Here is a 21454-nt window from a genome sequence, read left to right on the forward strand (position 1 = left end):
AAGACAGATAAACTGGGAACAAGGAACGTTTTTCGTTTCCACGGACTGAGGCTGCAGTTTTAGGTAACCCGTTCCCTAAGATCAGGAATAATCATCCGTTCCTTGTAAAGCTGAGGGCTTGAACTCAGGGCCTGGGCTCTGTCCCTGAGTTTATTTTTTGTTTGTTTGTTTTGTTTTTGGCTCGAGGCTAGTGCCTTACCACCTGAGCCACAGCTCCACATCTTGCTTTTTTTGTGTTCCAGCCTAGGCTGGGTTTGAACTGTGATCCTCGGATCTCAGCCTCCTGAGGAGCTGGGATGATGGGCGTGAGTGGTGCACCACTTCCCTACATCTCTCGCCCTCCCTCACCCCACACACACCTACTCCCTGGCCGTGGCCGCAATACCACCTCCTGGCTGCATCCCCAGCGCCCGTGGGGCCTTCCCCTCTTTTGCCCACGCGTGTATGTTCACTTGTATTTAGCCTTTAGAAGCTGAGGCTGTCTATCTATAGTTAGGAATTGGTTTAATTTCTAAACTAGAGATCTTCCTTTTAAGTTAGCTTTAAAAAAAAAAAAGGGTGTTTTGTTTTTTGGTGGTTTTTTTTTTTTGTTTTTTGTTTTTGCTACGTGGTTAGTCTCTTGAAACTTCAGAAGAGCTTTTCAGATCCCAGAGAACAGCAGCTATTTGGATGCCAGAACACATACAGAAATGGAATTTGCTCATGTTCATTTTAGGTCAGAGCATCAGAAGCGTTTAGAAGACAGTCGAGCTTTAAAACAGTGTGTTTTTTGTTGCTTGAGATGAGGTCTTGCTATGTCGCTGGCCCAGAACTCGCTCTGTAGCCTCCACTGACCTAGAACTTGCCAGCTTACCATTCTTTGGCCTCAGTCGATCCCAAGTTGCTGGGATTATAGGCGCATCTGTTTCTGTTTTGTATTTGAAGGCTTGATCTTCCCGCCTCTACTGCACCCTCTAATGGCTGGGAAGATTATTACTGTTAGTGTGCACCACTCTACCTGGCTTTTTAAAGCCTTTTCAAGAAGAAAACCTCCGAAGCAAAACAAAAACTAGTGGTTAGCCCCAACCCTTTAACACAGTAAGTGGGATTCCCATTCATGATGTATGCTGCTGCACAGCCTGAGCTCCACTGGTTGGGTTGATCATGTTTGGATGATGTTGTGTGTGTAAAAAGTGTATCCACACACGAGCGTCTGTGTTTGGTCACAATGTTGCACTCGCTCTTATGGTCCCTGTAGGACTAAGTGATGGCTCTTGGTTTCTGGGGAGACCTTGTCCCATTACCAGGCTGGGTGCACACATACACACACACACATTACAGGTGCCTAATACTCTTAATTCTTGCTAGGGCAATGACAAACAACTGCACCCACGCATGCGTAAGGCACTGTAAACGGCAGTGAAGCCTTCTGTCTTCATCTGGTAGGCTTATAGTGAGATTATGTGTGATACTGTCACGTGTGAGGCCCTCCAACAAGCATGCGTACATGCAGTACTTTGATAATCTGAAAAGTAATTTAGGAAACTTAAAAAACATTATTTGGTATTTTTGAATTTTCCAGCTGAAGTGCTAATGTGGAGGGACCCTCTAAAAGTGATACCCTTCACGGAAACAAGCACGTTGATGACGTAGTATATTTTTTAAGTATTTAAGACGTAATTTTAGATGCAGGAAGATCAGTTGTATATGTTGTATTTTCATTTACTTATTTTTTGGGTGGTTGTGGGACTTGAACTCAGGGCCTAGGTGCTATCCCAAGTTTTTTGGTCTCGTTTTGGTTTTTAGATTTTGCATTTTTTTCTTCAGCGATGTATTTATCTATTTTTAAATGTACTGTAAAAGTGATGAACAGGGGTTTACAGTCACATAAGTAAGGTAATGAGTACATTTCATTTTTTGGGGGGGGGTCGGTTGTGGGGCTTGAAATCTGGGCCTATTCACTGTCCCTCAGCTCTTCAGCTCAAGGTGAGCACTCTACCACTTGAGCCACAGCTCCACTTCCAGTTTTTTGGTGGTTCATTGGAGATAAGAGTCTCACGGACTTTCCTGCCCCGGTGGCTTTGAACTGCTGTCCTCAGATCTCAGCCTCCTGAGTAGCTAGGATGACAGGTGTGAGCCACAGGCACCCAGCTCCAGTACTTTCTATTGGTAAATTAGTGGGTGTTCTTGTAATTGAAATGACACAAGTACCTTGAGTAAAAGCATGAAGCCCGCCCCTGTGGGTCTCTCTCTTGAGTCTCTTCCTACTGGGAGCCTCTTAGGTGTGGGCCTTCAAGTAGTCCTTACCAGTCGTTAAGGCTCTGCCAGTCATAGAGGTAACATTCTTTGCACAGACACTGTCCTAGAAATGACCAGATGAGTGGTACCGTTAATGTGCACGTGTGTGCATGCATGTGCATGCGTGCGCACACGCTTGGCTGGTTCTGGGGCTTGAACTCAGGGCTTGGGTGCTGTTTCTGAGCTTTTTTGCTCAAGGCCAGTACTCTGTCTCCTGAGCCACACCTGAACTTCCAACTTTTTGATGGTTAATTGGAGATGAGAGCTTCCTGCCAAGGCTGGCTACAAACTGCCGTCCTCGGATCTCAGCCACCTCGGTAGCGAGAATTCCGGGCCTGAGCCACTGCAACCCTGATGCTGTTGACCTTGGGTGGAAGAGAGAACAGAAATGAGAACAAACTGGGTGACCTGGCCACGTTTTCACAGCTAAGCTGCCATGACAGGATTTGAACCCAGAGCTCTCTGAAGCTCTAAGTCAGGCACGCAAGCTCTTCCCATGAGGCCCCGGGGAAGGAAATTGCTCCTTAATGATGGCTTCGCCGGGCTTGCTTTTCCTCTTGGTCTGTGAGATGATTGATGAAGGGAAGCCGCGTCCAGAGGCAGTCTGCCGTGGGTCTGGCTTGGGTGTGCGTGGACATGGGCGGTCCTGGGCGTGTGGCCGATAACCCTTTGACTCCTTGAACTTTTTCCTACTTTCTTTCATTTGCACAAAACCAGTTTGCACAGCTAACCTTAACACAGCTGACCCAAGCAGAGCTCAGCTTGTCACCACTGAATGAATTGTCGCCTCCACCCAGTCGCCTTGCTCTGAGGATTCTTAGTCTTTCCCTCTTTGCTTTTGTTGGTCAGTCCTGGGGCTTGAACTCACAGCCTGGGCGCTGTACCTGAGCGCAAGGTGAGTGCTGTATCACTTGAGCCACTGCACCACTTCTGGTTTTCTGGTGGTTTATTAGAGATAAGAGTCTCACAGACTTTCCTGCCCAGGCTGGCTTCGAACAATGATCCTCAGATCTCAGCATCCTGAGTAGCTTGGATTTCACGCGTGAGCCACAAGCGCCCGGCCATAGTGTGGAATTTTATATTTAAGTGTTTCAACTTTGAAGCACATTGAGGATTTTGTGGGAGCCGGAACCAAGGTGGCTGTTCTTGCCCTGGGAATCAGGTCTCCCTCCATGTGGGCACCACGTGCTGGTTTGCTCTGGAGCGCCAACCGATGGGACTCCTTGTCGCTTGGCAGGTTAATGTTGAACGGGAAAAGAAAGTGTTCTTCAACCAAATAATTTTGGGTAATCACTACTTGATATTTATATTACTTACTACATTTTTAGAATGTTGGCTTTTATAATTACGCCATCAGATGTCAGCCGCTCCAGTTTAGCACAGAGAGAGAGCGAGAAAAAAAGAGTTTATTCACAGCCCTCATGTGAGATGCTAGGGGAAATAATAGAACTAATTGCATTTTGTAAAAGCTGTTGTTTTGAAGGATTTATATGGAAAGAGATGGATTTATTGTACATCAGATGCACAAATATCTGTGGCTACAAACTACAGTGGTAGCATTAAATGTCAGCATTTGAACAGCAGAAGGAAGAAGAGTTTCTCTTCTAATTGCCTTAGATGTTAATGTGCATGTACTTGTTATTTTGTAAATCATTGAAGTCTCCCTTTTTGGGGGAAGGGAGATGGCCGAGTCTGTATTATAAAAATGTGATACTTTACACTTAATTTCTAGAGCATACCTCCTTATAAATATATAATAATAAATATAAATAAAAAATATAAATATAAATATAAAAATAAATATAATAAAATGAAGTACTTGGGAGAATTTTGAGGGAATAGGACCTGAATTCCAAGACCAGTGTAGAGGCTGGAATCCTGATTGTTTAGACACCTGGACTCAAATTCTGCCATCCAAAAATCATACATGCCCAGTCTTTCCCCTCGTGTTCAGCCATAGTTTGCTCAGCTTTGAGCTTTAATTTTCTAGGTGACCTCGTGAGCTATGGAGCCTCCCTCGTTTATTACCTTGCGAGGACTGGGGTTAAGAACGACTGAGAAAGTTGTGACCAACATGAACTAGTTTTCTGTTGTTGTTGTTGTTGTTGTTGTGTGTTTTGTCTTTTCTCTGACCTCGGTTCTCTAACTGGTCCGATGTGTGTCTGCTCTGCAGATATCTGGAGTCTGGGAGTGATCCTCTTCATGCTGGTGTGTGGCCAGCCGCCCTTCCAAGAAGCCAACGACAGTGAAACGCTGACCATGATCATGGACTGCAAATACACGGTGCCCTCCCACGTGTCCAAAGAATGTAAAGAGTAAGTAAAAGTGGCCTTTGGCGATTCACTCGTTATCAAAAGTCCAGAAGTTGTCAACTCCGGGAACATACTAGGAATGCTTCGTGTCTGGAGTTGCATGCATTTTAGAGTTTGAGTTTAATATTTCTGTCAGTGCCAGAGTGTTTAGAATGGGGAAGGGGAATATCTATAGAATCTGATTTGAAACTCAGTAGTAGAGTCCAAAATCGTGTTCTCACTGATTACTTTTTTTTTTGAGTCCGGTCGTGGGGCCTGAACTCTGGGCCTGGTGCTGTCCCTTAGCTCTTCAGCTCAAGGCTAGCGCTCTACCACTTGAGCCACAGCACCACTTCCGGCTTTTTTCTTTTTTGCTTATGTGGTGCTGAGGAATCGAACCCAGGGCCTCAGGCATGCAAGGCAAGCGCTCTACCACTGAGCCACCTTCCCAGCCCCCTCACCGATTACTTACAGAACTGTTTGAAGACCTCCTTCGCCCGCCTCTCCTTCCTCCAGAGGTGCTGGCGGAGGGGCCATGCCCTGCGCTGATGGACAGCAGAGGATGGCTAGGGCCTCTTCCTTCCTGACTGGGGTCACCGCATGCCATTTTAGTGTGTACAGAACGTGTCCTGTAATTTTATTCACCCGTTCCCCCCCCCCCCCCCCCCCCGTCGGTAAAAAGAGCTGTTTGGTATACGTAACGCTAAAGGATTTTTCTGTATGTTTTTCCCCTGAAGTTTTTTAAGTTTGTCCTATCAGCTGGTAAAGGAGGACTTTTTACTTATAATGGAGCCCCAACTTAGGTGACTGGTAAAGAAGCTAGGTGATGAGCTCCCGGGATCCAGACCCTGGCTTCTGCAGTGAGCCGTCCTGGAGGCTTGCTGAGTTACCCGCCTTTCATCGCAGACACGGGGTGAATTCGCATACGTTACACTTGTAGCCTGTTCTACAGCAAATAGGAAGTTCTCGGTGAATATTGATGAAACTGGAGGCGTTTTCTGCTCCTGGTCCTAGGAAGCTGTCTGGACTGCCTTGCGTACACATTAGATCTTTTTAATTCAAGGATTACCTCCTCTGCCCCTACTGAAAAAATCAGAGGGATTAATTTACCATATTTTAAGCTCTGTAGGATAGGATCTGTGGGGACAGTGCCTGTTGGTGTGATGCCACAAGGCCTTGTTGGCTTTAGAAGGCCTTTTCAAAGAATTACCTTTTACTTTCTATTCACTGATACGCTTTTTGGCTTTTTTGTGAGGGATGGGATGCAGTCCTGGGGCTTGAACTCAGGGCCTGGGCACTGTCCCTGAGCTTCTTTTTGCTCAAAGCTAGTGCTGTAGCTCTTGAGCCATGGCACCACATTTGGCTTTTTCTGAGTAGTTTACTGGAGATGAGAGTCTCGGGGACTTTTCTGCTCGGGCTGGCTTTGACCCGTGATCCTCAGATCTCAGCCTCCCGCGTAGTTAGGATGACAGGTGTGAGCCACTGGCACCCAGCTTGTCTGTCTTCTTTACTTTTCACTGTTTCCTCCTACCTACTCCCACTTAAATCTTTTCTTTTTCTTACCTTGGTTACTCAGGCTACAAAATTTTATTTATTAGACTATTTAAGGCTATATTCCTTCTGTTTTCTTATTTATAGCCTACTTGGTATTCAGCTGTAAATATTTTCTGCTTTGCATTGATTTGATACACTTGTGAATAGGGTTGTTCTGGGGAGGTTTTTTTAGGTCCAGTTGTGGGGCCTGAACTCTGGGCCTGGGTGCTGTCCCTCAGCTCTTCAGCTCAAAGCTAGTGCTCTACCATTTGAGCCACAGTGCCACTTCCGGCTTTTTTTTTTTTTTTTGCTTATGTGGTGCTAGGGAATTGAACCCAGGGCTTCAGGCATGCAAGGCAAGCGCTCTACCACTGAGCCACCTTCCCAGCCCGCTTTGTTTTTGTTTTTTGTCGGTCATGGGGCTTGAACTCTGGGTCTGGGCACTATCCCTCAGCTCTTCAGCTCAAGGCAAGTGCTCTGCCACTTGAGCCACAGCGCCACTTTCGGTTTTCTAGTGGTTTATTGGAGATAGGAGTCTCACGGTCTTTCCTGCCTGGGCTGGCTTTGAACTGTGATCCTCAGATCTCAGCCTCCTGAGTAGCTAGGATGACAGGCGTGAGCCACCATTGCCCAGCTAATAGGACTGTTTTTAATTTCTGCATACATAAATTTTTCTAGTTAGTTTGTTGTTGTTGTTTGTTTGTTTGTTACCTGTTTTCGTGTGTAGTCTGAAAATACAGACTTGTGGGTTACCATGTTTGTCCCGTTCTTTGAGTTTCATCCCATCACCTTTCTTTGAGATTGTTGAGTTTTCTTTTTACTCACCTTTGACTTTTTCTTCTCAACTATCTGGAAAGTTACCATCTATTATTGTAGCGATTTTCCTTCCTACTTAAAAATACCTTATATGGTGCTGGGAAGGTGGCTCAGTGGTAGAGTGCTTGCCTTGCATGCATGAGGCCCTGGGTTCCATTCCTCAGCACCACATAAGCAGGAAAAAAAAGCCGGAAGTGGCGCTGTGACTCAAGTGATAGAGCACAACCGGACCCAAAAAAAAAAAAAAAAATACCTTATGTGTTTGTATACTTGGTGTGAGAGCTATAGTTGGTCCTTACCTTTGTCATCTTGTGAAACAGCTCCTTGGAACATTTTGATTACCATCTAATATTTTAGTAATTATCCTTGTTCCATAAGCTAGATATTGTTACAAATGGTTTATAATTGCCCAGCTATTTAACAAAATCTCGCTTTATTCCCTCTGGGATGGAATCGCATTCTTCGGCCAAAATGATGTCCTAATCCTATCCTTCAGAATTTCTTTGTTGTTGTTGTTGGTGGTGGTGGTAGTGGTAGTTGTGGGGCCTGAACTCTGGGCCTGAGCGCTGTCCCTCAGCTCTTCAGCTCAAGGCTAGCGCTCTACCACTTGAGCCACAGCGCCACTTTCGGCTTTTTTCTTTTTGCTTATGTGGTACTGAGGAATCAAACCCAGGGCCTCAGGCATGCAAGGCAAGCGCTCTACCACTGAGCCACCTTCCCAGCCCAGCATCTCTTAGACTTTGTATTTTGAATTGGAAGGTTATTTTCTAGATAGAAGGTTGCTGCCTTTCAATTCACTAGTTGTCTATGCAAATAGAAAAAAAGTAAAGCATTTTCCTTTGGCTTTTTTTTTTCTTTTATGATCAGTTGTCACTTTTAGAAGCCACATTTAATTTTTTTTTTCAAGAACATGTGGTATAATTTTGTTTCTGGTGCTGTTTTCAAGCCTTTAAACATTTGGTTGTGTGTGTGTGTGTGTGTGTGTGTGTGTGTGTGTGTGTGTGTGTGTGTGTGTGTGTGTGTGTGTGTGTGTGTGTGTGTGTGTGTGTGTGTGTGTGTGTGTGTGTGTGTATGAAAATTTCTACTTTTGGCCTGTTTGCATTCTGATTGGACTGTATGTTTTCTAAGGCTTCCTATTGGTGTCCTCGTTCCCTTGGTGGATATGTGTTTTGTTTTGATTCGTGATCCTGTTTGTCATCCTACTCAGGAATATCTTTGGGGCCTGGTTTTTGTCTTCAGGAAAAGATTCGTGTATTTGCTTCTCTCCCCGGCCCCCAGGGGTGTTTTCAGCCAGAGCCACTTTAACTTCTCTGTGTCCATCACCCAGTCGCGTTATTTCGAAGCACAAGTCCTGGGGAGGAGCTCCCCCGGCCTCTCTGCAGCCCAAGGGCCAGTTTCACCCCGGCCTCCTTTGAGCAGTAATTCCCTTCTAGTCTCTCTCTCGCCCTCACGCTGGGCTGGGGTCATCACCCTGTAAGGGCTCCCTTCCCAGGATCTGCCTGTGGGCCCCCCGTGCATCGTGTTCCCTGCCGCTGGTAACCCAACTTCAGTTGATGGAACCAATTTAGCAAGCGAAATGATCCACTGTTAGGAGTCCTTGCTTCATGGGTGAATGTGTCTTCCTTTGCAGCCTGATCACCCGGATGCTGCAGAGAGATCCCAAGCGGAGGGCCTCCCTGGAGGAAATCGAAAACCACCCCTGGCTCCAGGGCGTTGACCCTTCGCCGGCCACCAAGTACAACATCCCACTGGTGTCCTACAAGAATCTGTCGGAGGAGGAGCACAACAGCATCATTCAGCGCATGGTGCTGGGGGACATCGCTGACCGGGATGCCATTGTGGAGTACGTATGGAATCTATGATGGGTAGAGTCCCCAGCACATCTTTTACCACAAGCGCTCCCCAGTCGAGTGCCCAGCATGGAGTTAGTTTGGTCCTGATGAACGAGTCAGCTGCTGCTGGGTGGGGCTCATGCTGTGGCCTTGGCTCTCCGGTCTGTGCAGCTCTGTGTGGTGAGTGGGGAGATCAGGCAGGACCAAGGACCAGAGGCCTCTCAAGTCAGGCTAGCCGAGGGCGGGTGCACACGTGGTTTTCTGTGTGCAGTTTCACTGGCCCGCCACTGTATAGTTCCTGTTTGTATCATCAGTGCTGAATGGCCGCCAGCGTGACCATACCACCCACAGGGCTACGAAAGTTATCCGGTTGTAATGTAGTCATTCTAAGGAAGATGGTTTGAAATCAGTGAAGTTTATATAATTTTTTTTCTCTGTGGTAGTATTAGGGTCTGAACTTGGAGCCTTACATTTGCTGGATAGGTGCTCTACCACTTGAGCCAGGTCCCCAAGCCCTTTTTAGTTCTTTCAGAGATAGAGTTTTGTGGTTTTGATCAGGTTGGCCTGCACCAGTCATTGTCGTTCTTGTACCTGCATGGCTAGCAGGACAGGTGTGTGCTATGCCTGGCTTTTTTGTTGTTTTTGGAGGTGGGTTCAGACAGCTTCAAACCATGATTCTCCCGATCTTTACCTCCTGAGAAACTGTGATTATAGATGTAAGCTATCGTGCATGGCTTACAGTGTTACAGGGTCGAGACTAAAACTACTAAGTATTTCCTTAAAGGAAAAGCTAAGGTGAATTAATGTGTTGAGTGACGAAGTTGGGTGAAGGAAAGAGGACAGGTTATGGGGGACAAAGAAAGAGGTTTTTGTGGGGGAGACGATCTGGTCTGATGGGGGAGGGAGGCCTGAAGTAGGGAAGAGAAGGGTGCTCTGGCTCACTCAGTGGGGGTCTCGGGTCCCTCGGAAGGGCAGCTACCCTACAGGGGCTCACCACACACGGCGGAAGACACGCTCTGAACAGTCACTCTGCCCCCAAATATCCCCTCATCCTCGCTGTCCCTTCTGTACATCTGAAAGAAGGGATCTCTGCTGTTGCTGAAGGAAAGACGGAGACTTGATTCAAGGCAGGGGCTGATGGTGGGTGATGGGCTCTCGGTTGCACGAGTAACGTCCTAGCGCCTCATCAATCTTGGACCTGATGAGAGTCTGAGCATGCGATGTCTGCATTGCTGCCACCTCTTCAGTACGCTCTTGTAACAGAGCCTCCTCGCTTCCCGTTAAGCCGGTTTACACATAACTGACAGCACTCTACATGCGCATGAAGTTCATTTCCAGTGTACCCAAAGCTGATGGCTAGCTCAGCTGCTGTCAGCATTTGCGGGGGGGGGGGGGGGTGTCCCCAAATGAGCATTTTCATTCAGTTTTAGAATTTTAAGAGTGACTTAAGTATAAGATTTTTTTTCCCTCTCTTCGTTTGCATGTTTGAAGTTTCCAGGTACTGAATTCCATTTGCTTAGACGTGTGTGTGTGTGTGTGTGTGTGTGTGTGTGTGTGTGTGTTAAATGGAAACAGAAAACAAACCCCCACTTCTCTGTGTGGCTCAGATTCGCTCCCACCTTGTTTTCCACAGAGCCCTGGAGACCAACAGGTATAACCACATCACCGCCACTTACTTCCTGCTCGCCGAAAGGATCCTGAGGGAGAAGCAAGAGAAAGAGATACAGACCCGATCTGCCAGCCCGAGCAACATCAAGGCCCAGTTTAGGTGAGAAAAATACCTCACCAGTTTTTAGTAAGTCGCGCTGTTGAAAGAGTGAACTTTCCCTCACTCTTCTTAACCCCAGAGCGAGAGGTGACTCACCTCTGGCCCCGTGGTTATGCACAAGTATGTCGCATCCTGTGTCCCCTGGGTTGTTGGGCTCCGTGGACCAGGCAGGCCAGGAGGACACGTGTGGAGAAGCCCCGCCTGCGTGGCTGCCACTTGTTCTCATGTAACTCTTTGGAGTCTTTTTTTTTTGGGGGGGGGGTCCGGTCGTGGGGCCTGAACTCAGGGCCTGGGCATTGTCCCTCAGCTCTTCAGCTCAAGGCTAGCGCTCTACCAATTGAGCCACAGCACCACTCCCAGCTCTTTTCTTTTTGCTTATGTGGTGCTGAGGAATCGAACCCAGGGCCTCGTGCATGCAAGGCAAGCGCTCTACCACTGAGCCACCTTCCCAGCATTCTTTGGAGTCTTTAACATGTCTATCCTGGGCGTTATTTTCTTGGAAGATTTCATTCCAGGAAAAAGGTTGAATTTTCTGTCCGTTCTTTTAACTTTTTTTTAAGTAAAGAGGACAGTAGTGGATTTATGAGCTTCTGGGCCTCAAGGGGACCCCTCGCCTCTCCCACTCACTTGCCGCCTCTGGGAGGTGAGGCGATGGGGCTTACTTCCCTTTGGGCTGGGTTGCATCTAGTCCTGTAAAGTACTGAGCCCCGAGCTTGGTGCTTGCCTCCTTCCTTAGGAGTGCTTACCTAGTTCCACCAGGTTCCTAGGTGCCTGGGGGAAGCTGTCCACGCACCAGCTACAAGACTGGGTGAGTATGAGTGTGTGTGTGTGTGTGTGTGTGTGTGTGTGTGTGTGTGTGTGTGTGTGTGTGTGTGTGTGTGTGTGTGTGTGTGTGTGTGTGTGTGTGTGTGTGTGTGTGTGTGTGTGTTGCTTCATCTGAAAAGGGGGATCATAAGCATTGCTCCATGGAGGAGTTGTAGGTCCCAGGACTTCAGGAGCGGCTCCCGCAGGTGCAGCTGACACGAGGAGGGGGTTGACACTGTGAGCTAGCTTTCCAGCCGATTTGTTTGTCGTTGTTTTGTTAGCCGGCTTTTCTTTAAGCCATGGTTTTCTCACCCACCATGTTGTCTGTAAAGATGACCCGCGTGGCCTCATTCTGCGGGGTGCTGCCCTGCGAGCTGTTCCGGTTTGATTTGTCACACCCAATGGGAAAGTGCCCGCGATGCCGTGGCCAGTCGGCCAGCCTTGTGTCTGGACATGGATTTTGGCTTGAAGTTGGGGATGGTGGGAAAGCGGAAGCACCTGCACGCGCTCTCTGTCTCCTGCTTTCAAGCTGCGGGGAGAGAGACGCTATGATGGAAAAGCTATGGTGTGTTCAGGGCTATAGACTGAGTTGAGCTGTATTTTAAGGGTAACACAATCAGTGGGAAATGGAAATGTCACGGTGTGAAAGTGGCGGTTTTAAATGTCTGTGGCCCCAGCGTAGCCTCCTGTGTTCCTGTTCCCAGGGACAGGAAGGGGCTGTGGAGATTCCAAGACACTTGTACCAAAATCAGCCAGAGTGCCCTGAGCCCTGCGCGGCCTCCCAGCCGAGATACCAGCAGTGCTTCTGCCCGTGATCTCATGTGGACATTTCAGTGTCCACTAGCTTCCACGCTCCCTTCACACGTGCCACAGCCCTGGTTTTTCTAAGTCCATTCTGTTTCCATTTATTTCAATGCACGGCCAAGTGTTTTGCACCATGGTGGAGACGAACCTGTGCTGGCAGCGCAGGTGAATTATTTTCACGCCCGTGCCGGCAGAGCCACGGGAGGGACGTGCGTGGGGACGTTGTGGCTGAGTGCGGGGAGTGTGCAAGGGTGGTGTCCTGCGCGTGTCCACATTCCCCTGTGGTGTGTGAGGGTGCATGACCTGGTGCATGACCACGTGCCCCCCCATCTGTCCTTCCACAGGCAGTCGTGGCCCACCAAAATCGACGTGCCCCAGGACCTGGAGGACGACCTGACGGCCACACCGCTGTCCCACGCGACGGTGCCGCCCGCGCCCGCGCGGGCCGGGGACGGCGTGCTCAACGGGCACCGCGGCAAGGGCCTGTGCGACGCGGCCAAGAAGGACGAGCTGCCCGAGCTGGCGGGGCCCGCGCTGGCCGCCGCGCCGCCCGGCGGCCTCCAGCCCGCGGCGGGCGGGCGCAAGTGCCTGTTCCGTGTGGAGGAGGACGAGGAGGAGGACGAGGAGGACAAGAAACCCATGTCCCTGTCCACGCAGGTGGTCCTGCGCCGCAAGCCGTCGGTCACCAACCGCCTGACGTCGCGCAAGAGCGCGCCGGTGCTCAACCAGATCTTCGAGGAGGGCGAGTCGGACGACGAGTTCGACATGGACGAGAACCTGCCGCCCAAGCTGAGCCGCCTCAAGATGAACATCGCGTCGCCGGGCACGGTGCACAAGCGCTACCACCGGCGGAAAAGCCAGGGCCGCGGCTCCAGCTGCAGCAGCTCGGAGACCAGCGACGACGACTCGGAGAGCCGGCGGCGGCTCGACAAGGACGGCGGCGGCTTCGGCTACTCGTGGCACCGGCGGGACAGCAGCGAGGGCCCGCCGGGCAGCGAGGGCGACGGCGGCGGCGGCCAGGGCAAGCCGGGCGCGGGCGGCGCGGGCGCGGACAAGACGAGCCCCGGGGGCGAGCACGGCGCGGGCGGCGGCGGGGGAGGCGGCGGCGGCCCGGCGGCGGGCGGCGCGGGCCCGGCGGGCGGCTCGGGCTCGGTGCGGCGCTGCGCGGGGGCCCCGGCCCCCGTCCCCGCCCCGGCCCCGGCCCCCGTCCCCGCCCCGGCTCCCTCGCCCCGCGGGCCCGGCGAGCTGGTGGAGAGCCTCAAGCTGGTGGGGCTGTGCCTGGGCTCGCAGCTGCGCGGCGGCGCGCCCTACCTGCTGGACCCGCGCCGCGGCCTGGCGCTGTCGAGCGTCAAGGTGCAGGAGAAGTCGTCGTGGAAGATGTGCGTGGGGGGCGCGGGCGGCGCGGGCCGGGCGCCCGGCGGCGAGGGCGGCCCCGGCCCCGGCGGCACCGCCCTGCGCTTCTTCTCCGAGGCCTCGGCCGACCTGCGCGGCCTGCAGAGCCGCGGCCTGAAGAACAACGTGCTGCAGCTGCCGCTGTGCGAGAAGACCATCTCCGTGAACATCCAGCGCAGCCCCAAGGAGGGCCTGCTGTGCGCGCCCAGCCCGGCCAGCTGCTGCCACGTCATCTGACCGCGACGCCGCGCGCGCGCGCCCGCCCGCCCGCCCTCCCCTGCTGCTTCGCGCCAGAGCCTCGCCCGGGCCGCAGCGCGGCTAGGCTGTGTGTTCCTCTGCCGGCCGCGCTCCCGACGGCGTGACAATGCATGGTCTTTGTGCATGCTGCTAGACGTGTCCTCCCGGCCGGAAGAGTCTCCCGCGTCCCGGTCCTGGTGCCCGGCGGGTGACGGTCGGGATTGAATTAAAACGTGTATCCAGAGCACTTGGCAATCTTGACGTCCTGCACTTATGCCCGGAGCGGGGAGAGAGGGAAAGGGAAAGGCCCTTGTCTCCTGGTGAGAACCCTGCGTGACGGCCGCCGCTGCACGCACATGCGCACGCGCGCTCTGGACTGACCAAAGCAATAACGCGGACGCCGCCGCCGGGCGCATGCGCGGGCCGGGCCGGGGTGCGGTGGCCAGGGCCGCGTGCTGTGCCGCCGCCGGGCGCGTGCGCGGGCCGGGTTGGGGCGTCAGGGCCGCGTGCTGTGCCGCCGCCGGGCGCATGCGCGGGGCAGGGCGGCCAGGGCCGCGTGCTGTGCCGCCGCCGGGCGCGTGCGCGGGCCGGGTTGGGGCGTCAGGGCCGCGTGCTGTGCCGCCGCCGGGCGCATGCGCGGGGCAGGGCGGCCAGGGCCGCGTGCTGTGCCGCGCCGCGCCGGCCGAGCTGAGGTGATGTGGGAACGGTTCGGGCTCCTCTGTAACTTCACCGGGAAAAACACGAGAGAAAACGCTTTGTCATTGTACCAGAGCTAGGTTTACACGGCAGCTCCGCGCAGTGAGGGCTCCAGCAGACAATCGGCGGCCCGTGGGGCCGCGGGGGTCCCCGGGCCCGGACGCCCCCCCCTCCGTCCGCCCTTCACCTCCCCTCCCCCCGGCCCCGACCCCCCCTCCGTCCGCCCTTCACCTCCCCTCCCCTCCCCCGGGCCTGGACGCCCCCCCTCCGTCCGCCCTTCACCTCCCCTCCCCCCGGCCCGGACGCCCCCCCCCCCCCGCCCCCCGCGGTCTGTATTTCAGAGTTGGGTGAATTAGGTGTTTATTTTCCCCTCTTCATTCCATTCCAAGCCTCCGGCTCAGCGAGCTAGGAGCATCGGCCAAGGAAGGCCCGACGTGGAAGTGTGGAGCTCAGCCCGCCCTGCCCCGCACCCCAGCCCCCTCCCCCCCGCACCCCAGCCCCCCTCCCCCCCGCACCCCAGCCCCCCCTCACCCCAGCCCCCCTCCCCCCCGCACCCCAGCCCCCCTCCCCCCGCACCCCAGCACCCCAGCCCCCCCTCACCCCAGCCCCCCTCCCCCCCGCACCCCAGCCCCCCCGCACCCCAGCCCCCCTCCCCCCAGCCCAGGCCCCCGCACCCCAGCCCCCCCTCACCCCAGCCCCCCTCCCCCCCGCACCCCAGCCCCCCCGCACCCCAGCCCCCCTCCCCCCAGCCCAGGCCCCCGCACCCCAGCCCCCCAGCCCCCCCTCACCCCAGCCCCCCTCACCCCAGCCCCCCTCCCCCCCGCACCCCAGCCCCCCTCCCCCCCGCACCCCAGCCCCCCGCACCCCAGCCCAGGCCCCCGCACCCCAGCACCCCTCCCCCCGCACCCCAGCCCCCCTCCCCCCCGCACCCCAGCCCCCCCGCACCCCAGCCCCCCTCCCCCCAGCCCAGGCCCCCGCACCCCAGCACCCCTCCCCCCGCACCCCAGCCCCCCTCCCCCCGCACCCCAGCCCCCCTCCCCCCCGCACCCCAGCCCCCCTCCCCCCAGCCCAGGCCCCCGCACCCCAGCACCCCTCCCCCCGCACCCCAACCCCCCTCCCCCCCGCACCCCAGCCCCCCTCCCCCCAGCCCAGGCCCCCGCACCCCAGCACCCCTCCCCCCGCACCCCAGCACCCCTCCCCCCGCACTCCAGCCCCCCCCCAGCCCAGCCCCCTCCCCCCCAGCCCAGGCCCCCGCACCCCAGCCCCCCTCCCCCTGCACTCCAGCCCCCCTCCCCCCCAGCCCAGGCCCCCGCACCCGGCACCCCAGCCCCCCTCCCCCACACACCCCAGCCCCCCCTTCCCCCCCAGCCCCCCTCCCCCCGCACCCCAGCCCCCCTCCCCCCGCACCCCAGCCCGCGCTGCTTCGGGGCGGACAATCATCCCGCCTGGCGTTTTCCTCCCGTAGGCCGAGGTGCCCTGCAGATGAGACAGACGGCCCGTTCTGGAAAGTCACCGGTGGCAGGTGGCAGGTGGTTCCCCACGCGGAGCCCCCCGGGGCCGGGGCCCCGCGCACGCGCTCCTGAGCAGGCCGGAGCACTGGGGAGCCCGAACCCCCGAGTCTACAGACAGGACCCGGACTCGGCCACCACCCCTGTGTTTTACTTAGAGGACTCTTTCGCAGTATACCTAACTGTACTAAAGTTAAAAAGGTAAAATAACTGAAATACTTACGTTTTCTTTGTTTCCACTTTCTAGACCTAGGCTAGCTAGCTAGACAGGTTTGGAGCCACAGCTCTTAGTTCCTTGTGATGTTTATTATCATCAGATGCTAGGAGACATAGACGTGTGGGTGAAGCCATAGAGCATATATTCGCTTGCAAATCCTTGAGCCAGGGAATCTCACAAAAGGGCCAGAAATTTAAAAAAAAAAAAACTAAAACTAAAAAATTAAAAAAAAAAGGTGTGTGGGTCACGTTGCATCTGCCATGAGACGACTGAGAGGAGTTTTTCACCGAGGGTATTGGCAATAAAACTCTCTGTTGCAGCTCTTTTCCAAGCGGTGTACATACTTTTTTCCTGTGATTATGTAGAGCCTTGGAATGGCACCTTTTAACTAACCCATCTGTGTCTGGTTTTCAATGGTTGTTCTGTTTTTTTTTTTTATATATCTATATATATTCAGATGTATATATGGTGCTCACTTTAGGATCAGCAGTGTTGGCGTTGATGGTGCGGAGCCTTATTAGTGGTGTGTGGTTGGGGGTGGGCCTTCCGGCCCACGGGTGTCTGTCTCTTGAGTGGTGTCTTCACTCAGCTGTCGGTAAGTGGATGGCTGCATGTGTTGTATGTCATCGTGTGTCCTCACGTTCAGAGGAAAGGAGCAAGAAACCCGCTGCGTTAATATCGGACCAAATGACTTCCTTGCTCCAAACACTTCCTTGTGACCCCCCCCCTTAACCTGTCCTCAGAAGTTGCATAATTAACAGTAGTGTATTAAAATATTGTGGAGGGGGGGCGGGGAAAAACAGTCTTGTATTTTTCTGTAGGTGTGTGTATATATATATATGTGTATATATATATTAAAAAAAATTATGTACTTCTGGCAATTCTCTGTGTATTTAAAAGATATGTGACAATCTCAACACGGATTTTTACCAAGAGCCGTGAGGATGGAATGGAAGGTTATCCCTGCTGAGTCAAGAGTTAAAGGGTTAAAGAGGGTGCAGAATGCTCAGCTGATCAGTTGCTTCCAATTCTTTGATTTCTTTGTTCCCCTCATTGTGTAAACCTTGGCAGGTCTGTGACAAATGGGGAAATCATCCAAATAATAAAGTGACATATTGGTGTTCAGCAATACAACCCCGGTCTCCCCTGTTGTGTTTCTTGTCGTGAAATGCGGTGTTTGTTATACAATGGCTACCCAGCCAGGGCCCCACGCCCTTGTACCCGCGCCGCAGGCCCTGCTCACCACAAAACCATCCTGACCTTTCTTCCTTTCCATGTACCAGTGCCACTACCAGGTGGGCAGGGTTTGCTTTCCACTTCCTCTCTAGGCTTCTCTGCAGGGCTTCCTCTAAAACCACCCAGTTAGAAGAAACTACAGCAGTGTTCTCTGTCTCTGCTACACCCTTCTGCTGGTTGCTGTCTTTCTCTAATACAAATGAAGAAAACTAGAGCCTCTGTAGGTCTGTCCATCCTTCCTTCCTTCCTTCCTTCCTTCCTTCCTTCCTTCCTTCCTTCCTTCCTTCCCTCCCCTCCCCTCCCCTCCCCTCCCTTCCTTCCCTTCCTTTCCCTTCCCTTCCTTTCCCTTCCTTTCCCTTCCCTTCCCTCCCTTCCTCCTGTCTTGAACTTCGCTACCCTCACCTTTTATGAGTGTTACCACAATCCTTTTATACCTCTCCCCTCCCCCTAGAGACACCCATTATCACACCCAAGCCTTTCTCCTCGTTTTCTCCTTCCTTCCTTCCCACCAGCTTAGGCACTCCTCCAGGATCAGATTTTCACTCTTGGAAAATGTCCCTTCTTCCTTGTCCTGCTTATTCTAACTGGTGGCTTGTCCTTCCCCAACCTCTCCGAATGGAACTGATCCAGGGTTCCCTATTTGGCCTCTTGGTGCTCACAGAACTCTCCAGAGCACGATTACCTTGCAGCTCTCCCTGGAACCAGCTACCTGTTTGGCCTTCCTTCTTTTCAAAGAATCTGAACACTTTTTTCCTTTTTTTTTTTTTGGTCTGAGACTGGGACTTGAACTCAGTACTTGATGGTTTTGCTCATCGTGTAACACTCTACCATCTACTGGGGCTTGAACTCAGGGTCTGCTTTCTCTCAGCTTTTCTTCTCAAGGCTAGTGCTCGACCACTTAAGCCACAGCTCCATTTCTTGCTTTTTTTCCCTCCCCCAGTAGTTAATTGGCAGTAAGAGTCACATGGACTTTCCTGCCTGGTCTGTCTTTAAACCATGGTCCTCAGATCTCAGCCTCCTGAGTAGTTACCATCTCAACTTTTCCAAGTTGGAAAGTCTTTTCTCCTGAAATCCTCCTACCCCTCAAGGTTCATGTCACTTGATAGCCACTCCAAAACCTTCCTCAGCTTTCTGGCCAGCCAGAAATTCTTGGTGTCAACTCATCGTTCAAGCCATGAGCACATCTTACTCGCCATTTTAAAAATTGACCCCGGCCGGGCGCTGGTGGCTCACGCCTGTAATCCTAGCTACTCAGGAGGCTGAGATCTGAGGATCGCGGTTCAAAGCCAGCCCGGGCAGGAGAGACCTTGAGACTCCTATCTCCAATAAACCACCAGAAAACCGGAAGTGGCACTGTAGCTCAAGTGGTAGAGTGCTCGCCTTGAGCTGATGAGCTGAGGGACAGCGCCCAGGCCCAGAGTTCAAGCCCCACGACCGACAAAAAAAAAAAAAAATTGACCCCGTTTCTCCAGTCTACACTGCTCACTCTGTTCCCACTCATTATCACTCATCTAGATGGTTGCCATTGTCTCGTTAAGACCCTCCTGACATTCTCAGCAGTATGAGTGAGTATAAAGTCAGTTGTATGGTGTGTGTGTGTGTGTGTGTGTGTGTGTGTGTGTGTGTGTGTGTGTGTGTGTGTGTGTGTGTGTTGCCAGTCCTGAGGCTTGAAGGCCTGGGCGCTGTCCCTGAGTTTCTTTTGCTCAAGGCTAGCACTCTACCACTTGAGCCACAGCACCACTCCTGGTTTTCTGGTGGTTCAATGGAGATCAGAGTCTCAGACTTCCCTGCCCGGGCTGGTTTTGAACTCTGATCCTCAGATAACCTCCTGAGTTGGGATGACAGGCGTGAGTCACCAGCACCTGGCTTTATTGATTCTCTTGACTTTTGGACACTGTTTTCATAGAGAAGTGTTACAATCTCCCAACTATAGTTGTGTCTGTCCCCTTTCCTTTCTGTCAGTGATAAGTCATCAGGTGTGTACTTGAAGGTGATGTCCTTGTTGAAGGTGTGAATTCACCCCTTCTGTGACTCTGAAGTACTCCTCTTCAGCTCTAGCATATCAATCATTCTGAATTAAACTCTATGTTAAACTCTTAGCTTCCTCTTGACTTGGAAGATTTTGTCATTCTTTTACTGTCAAACCATATGTTTGTTTTTGTTTTAGACATTGGTCCTGCTTTTTTTTTTAATCTAATTTGCAAATCTTGGCCAGTTACATTTAATGTATTTATCAAGGGGTTGAATTTAAACTTACAGGATCTCTAGTTGTTTTCTATCATTTAGTCTGCGCCCATACTGCTTCATTTTTCTTTGGTTGGGCCTTAAACTCAAGGCATGGGCACTGTCTGTGGGCTTTTTTGCTCAAGGCTAGTGCTCTACCACTTTGAGACGTAGCTCTACTTCTAGTTTTCTGGTGGTTAATTAGAGATAAGAGTCTCATGGCCTTTCTTACCTTGGTTGGCTTTAAACCATGATCCTCAGATCTCAGCCTCCTGAATAGGTAGGATGACAGGCATGAGTCACTGGCGCCCAGCTCCCATACTATTTTATTTTTGGTTTAACTGAGTACTTTTATTTTTGTGGTACTAAGATTTGAACTCACTGTACATGGTAGGTAGGTGCTATCCTGCTGAAACATGCTTCCAGCCTCTGCACTGGTCATTTTGAGACAGGATTTCACCTAACCCAGCTACCTGTTTTAGCATGCCCTCTTTGTTTTGTGGTTGCTGCTGTTGTTGTTGTTGTTGTTTTGTTGGTCGTGGGGCCTGAACTCTGGACCTAGGTGCTGTCACTGAGCTCTTCAGCTCAAGGCTAGTGCTCTACCACTTGAGCCACAGCGCCAACTTCCTGCCTTTTCTGCTTATATAGTGCTGAGGAATTGAACCCAGGGCCTCATGCATGTGAGGCAAGCACTCTACCACTGGGCCACCTTCCCAGCCCCTGTTTTATGGTTTCTGTCATCACTGGAATGATAAAGATCTACTACTACTACTACTACATTCAGGTATTGGTTGAGGCCTTCCCCTCCATTCTCCCCCCCCCCCCTTCCCCGCCTCTGGTACCACTCCTGGGATTTGATCTCTGGGCCTGGATTGCACCATTCAGGTGTAGGTCAGGTGGTAGAGTGCCAGCCTTGAGTAAAAGAAAATCAGGGACAGTTCCCAGGCCCTGAGTTCAAGTCCCAGGACTGGCACACGCACAAACACACACACACACACAATTTGTTGGGGACCTTCCAAAATTAACCAGAGCTGGGAGACCAGAAGAAATAGTTAATAAACTTGTCTACCTACCTTCCAACTGGACAGGAACTTAGAGTCTTGCCTCTGTCACCTGCCATTTTCTACTTCCGCATCCATACTATTCAGTCCAGACATCTCTAGTCCAGTTACCTGGAAATACCTCCTTCCCTGTAATGGGCTAAAACGGGGCTTCTGCTCCAAAGGGACCTTTTCTGCCTAGTGCCCAGGTGTGTTTCTTGTGTCATTCATTCACCTGGTTCTTGCCACCTTGTCAGCCTTTTGCCTGATCTCACTTTTTACAAGTTTCTCTCATAACAGGATTACAGCCCTTGCTCGGGACACCGACTGGGAACACATCAAGGCCATTACTACAGGCAACCGGAGGAGTTCCCTGACACCACCCTGCCCTGCCCAGCACGGACCTGGAGCCTGAAGACCCCAGCCCCCGTGACTCCCCGGTACCCCCATGCCAGCAGAAAATAGCCAGAAAAGACCACTGCATCCCTCAACGTTTTATACTCCTTCAGGGTATACTCCATGATGCTCCTCTGGTGGCTCACGCCTGTCATCCTAGCTACTCAGGAGGCTGAGACCTGAGGATCACGGTTCGAAGCCAGCCTGGGCAGAAAAGTCCCCATGAGACTCGTAGCTCCAATGAACCACTCCAAAACCGGAAGTGGTTCTGTGGTTCAAGTGGTAGGACGCTAGCCTTGCACATAAAGAAGCCCAGGGACAGTGCCCAGGCCCTGAGTTCAAGCTCCCACAATGACCAACAATTGCAGTCAGTCCACTCCTGGT

The 21454-nt window shown here is 52.6% G+C and overlaps 1 protein-coding gene across 4 annotated transcripts in view; it reads left to right on the plus strand.

Moving 5' to 3' along the window:
• Snrk (SNF related kinase) overlaps positions 1-15054 on the plus strand; it is a 35726-nt gene extending 20672 nt beyond the window's left edge. For all 4 annotated transcript variants that reach the window (XM_070017530.1, XM_070017533.1, XM_070017531.1 and 1 more), the window contains 4 exons: positions 4451-4592; positions 8548-8760; positions 10383-10517; positions 12470-15054. In XM_070017530.1, the coding sequence (XP_069873631.1) occupies positions 4451-4592; positions 8548-8760; positions 10383-10517; positions 12470-13754 (1775 nt within the window). In that variant the 3' untranslated portion in view covers positions 13755-15054. The remainder of the gene's footprint in view (positions 1-4450; positions 4593-8547; positions 8761-10382; positions 10518-12469) is intronic.
• The last annotated feature ends 6400 nt before the right edge of the window (positions 15055-21454 follow it).

Source organism: Dipodomys merriami, unplaced genomic scaffold, assembly GCF_024711535.1.
Source record: "Dipodomys merriami isolate MVZ:Mamm:240054 unplaced genomic scaffold, mDipMer1.0.p SCAF_125, whole genome shotgun sequence".
Taxonomy (NCBI): domain Eukaryota; kingdom Metazoa; phylum Chordata; class Mammalia; order Rodentia; family Heteromyidae; genus Dipodomys; species Dipodomys merriami.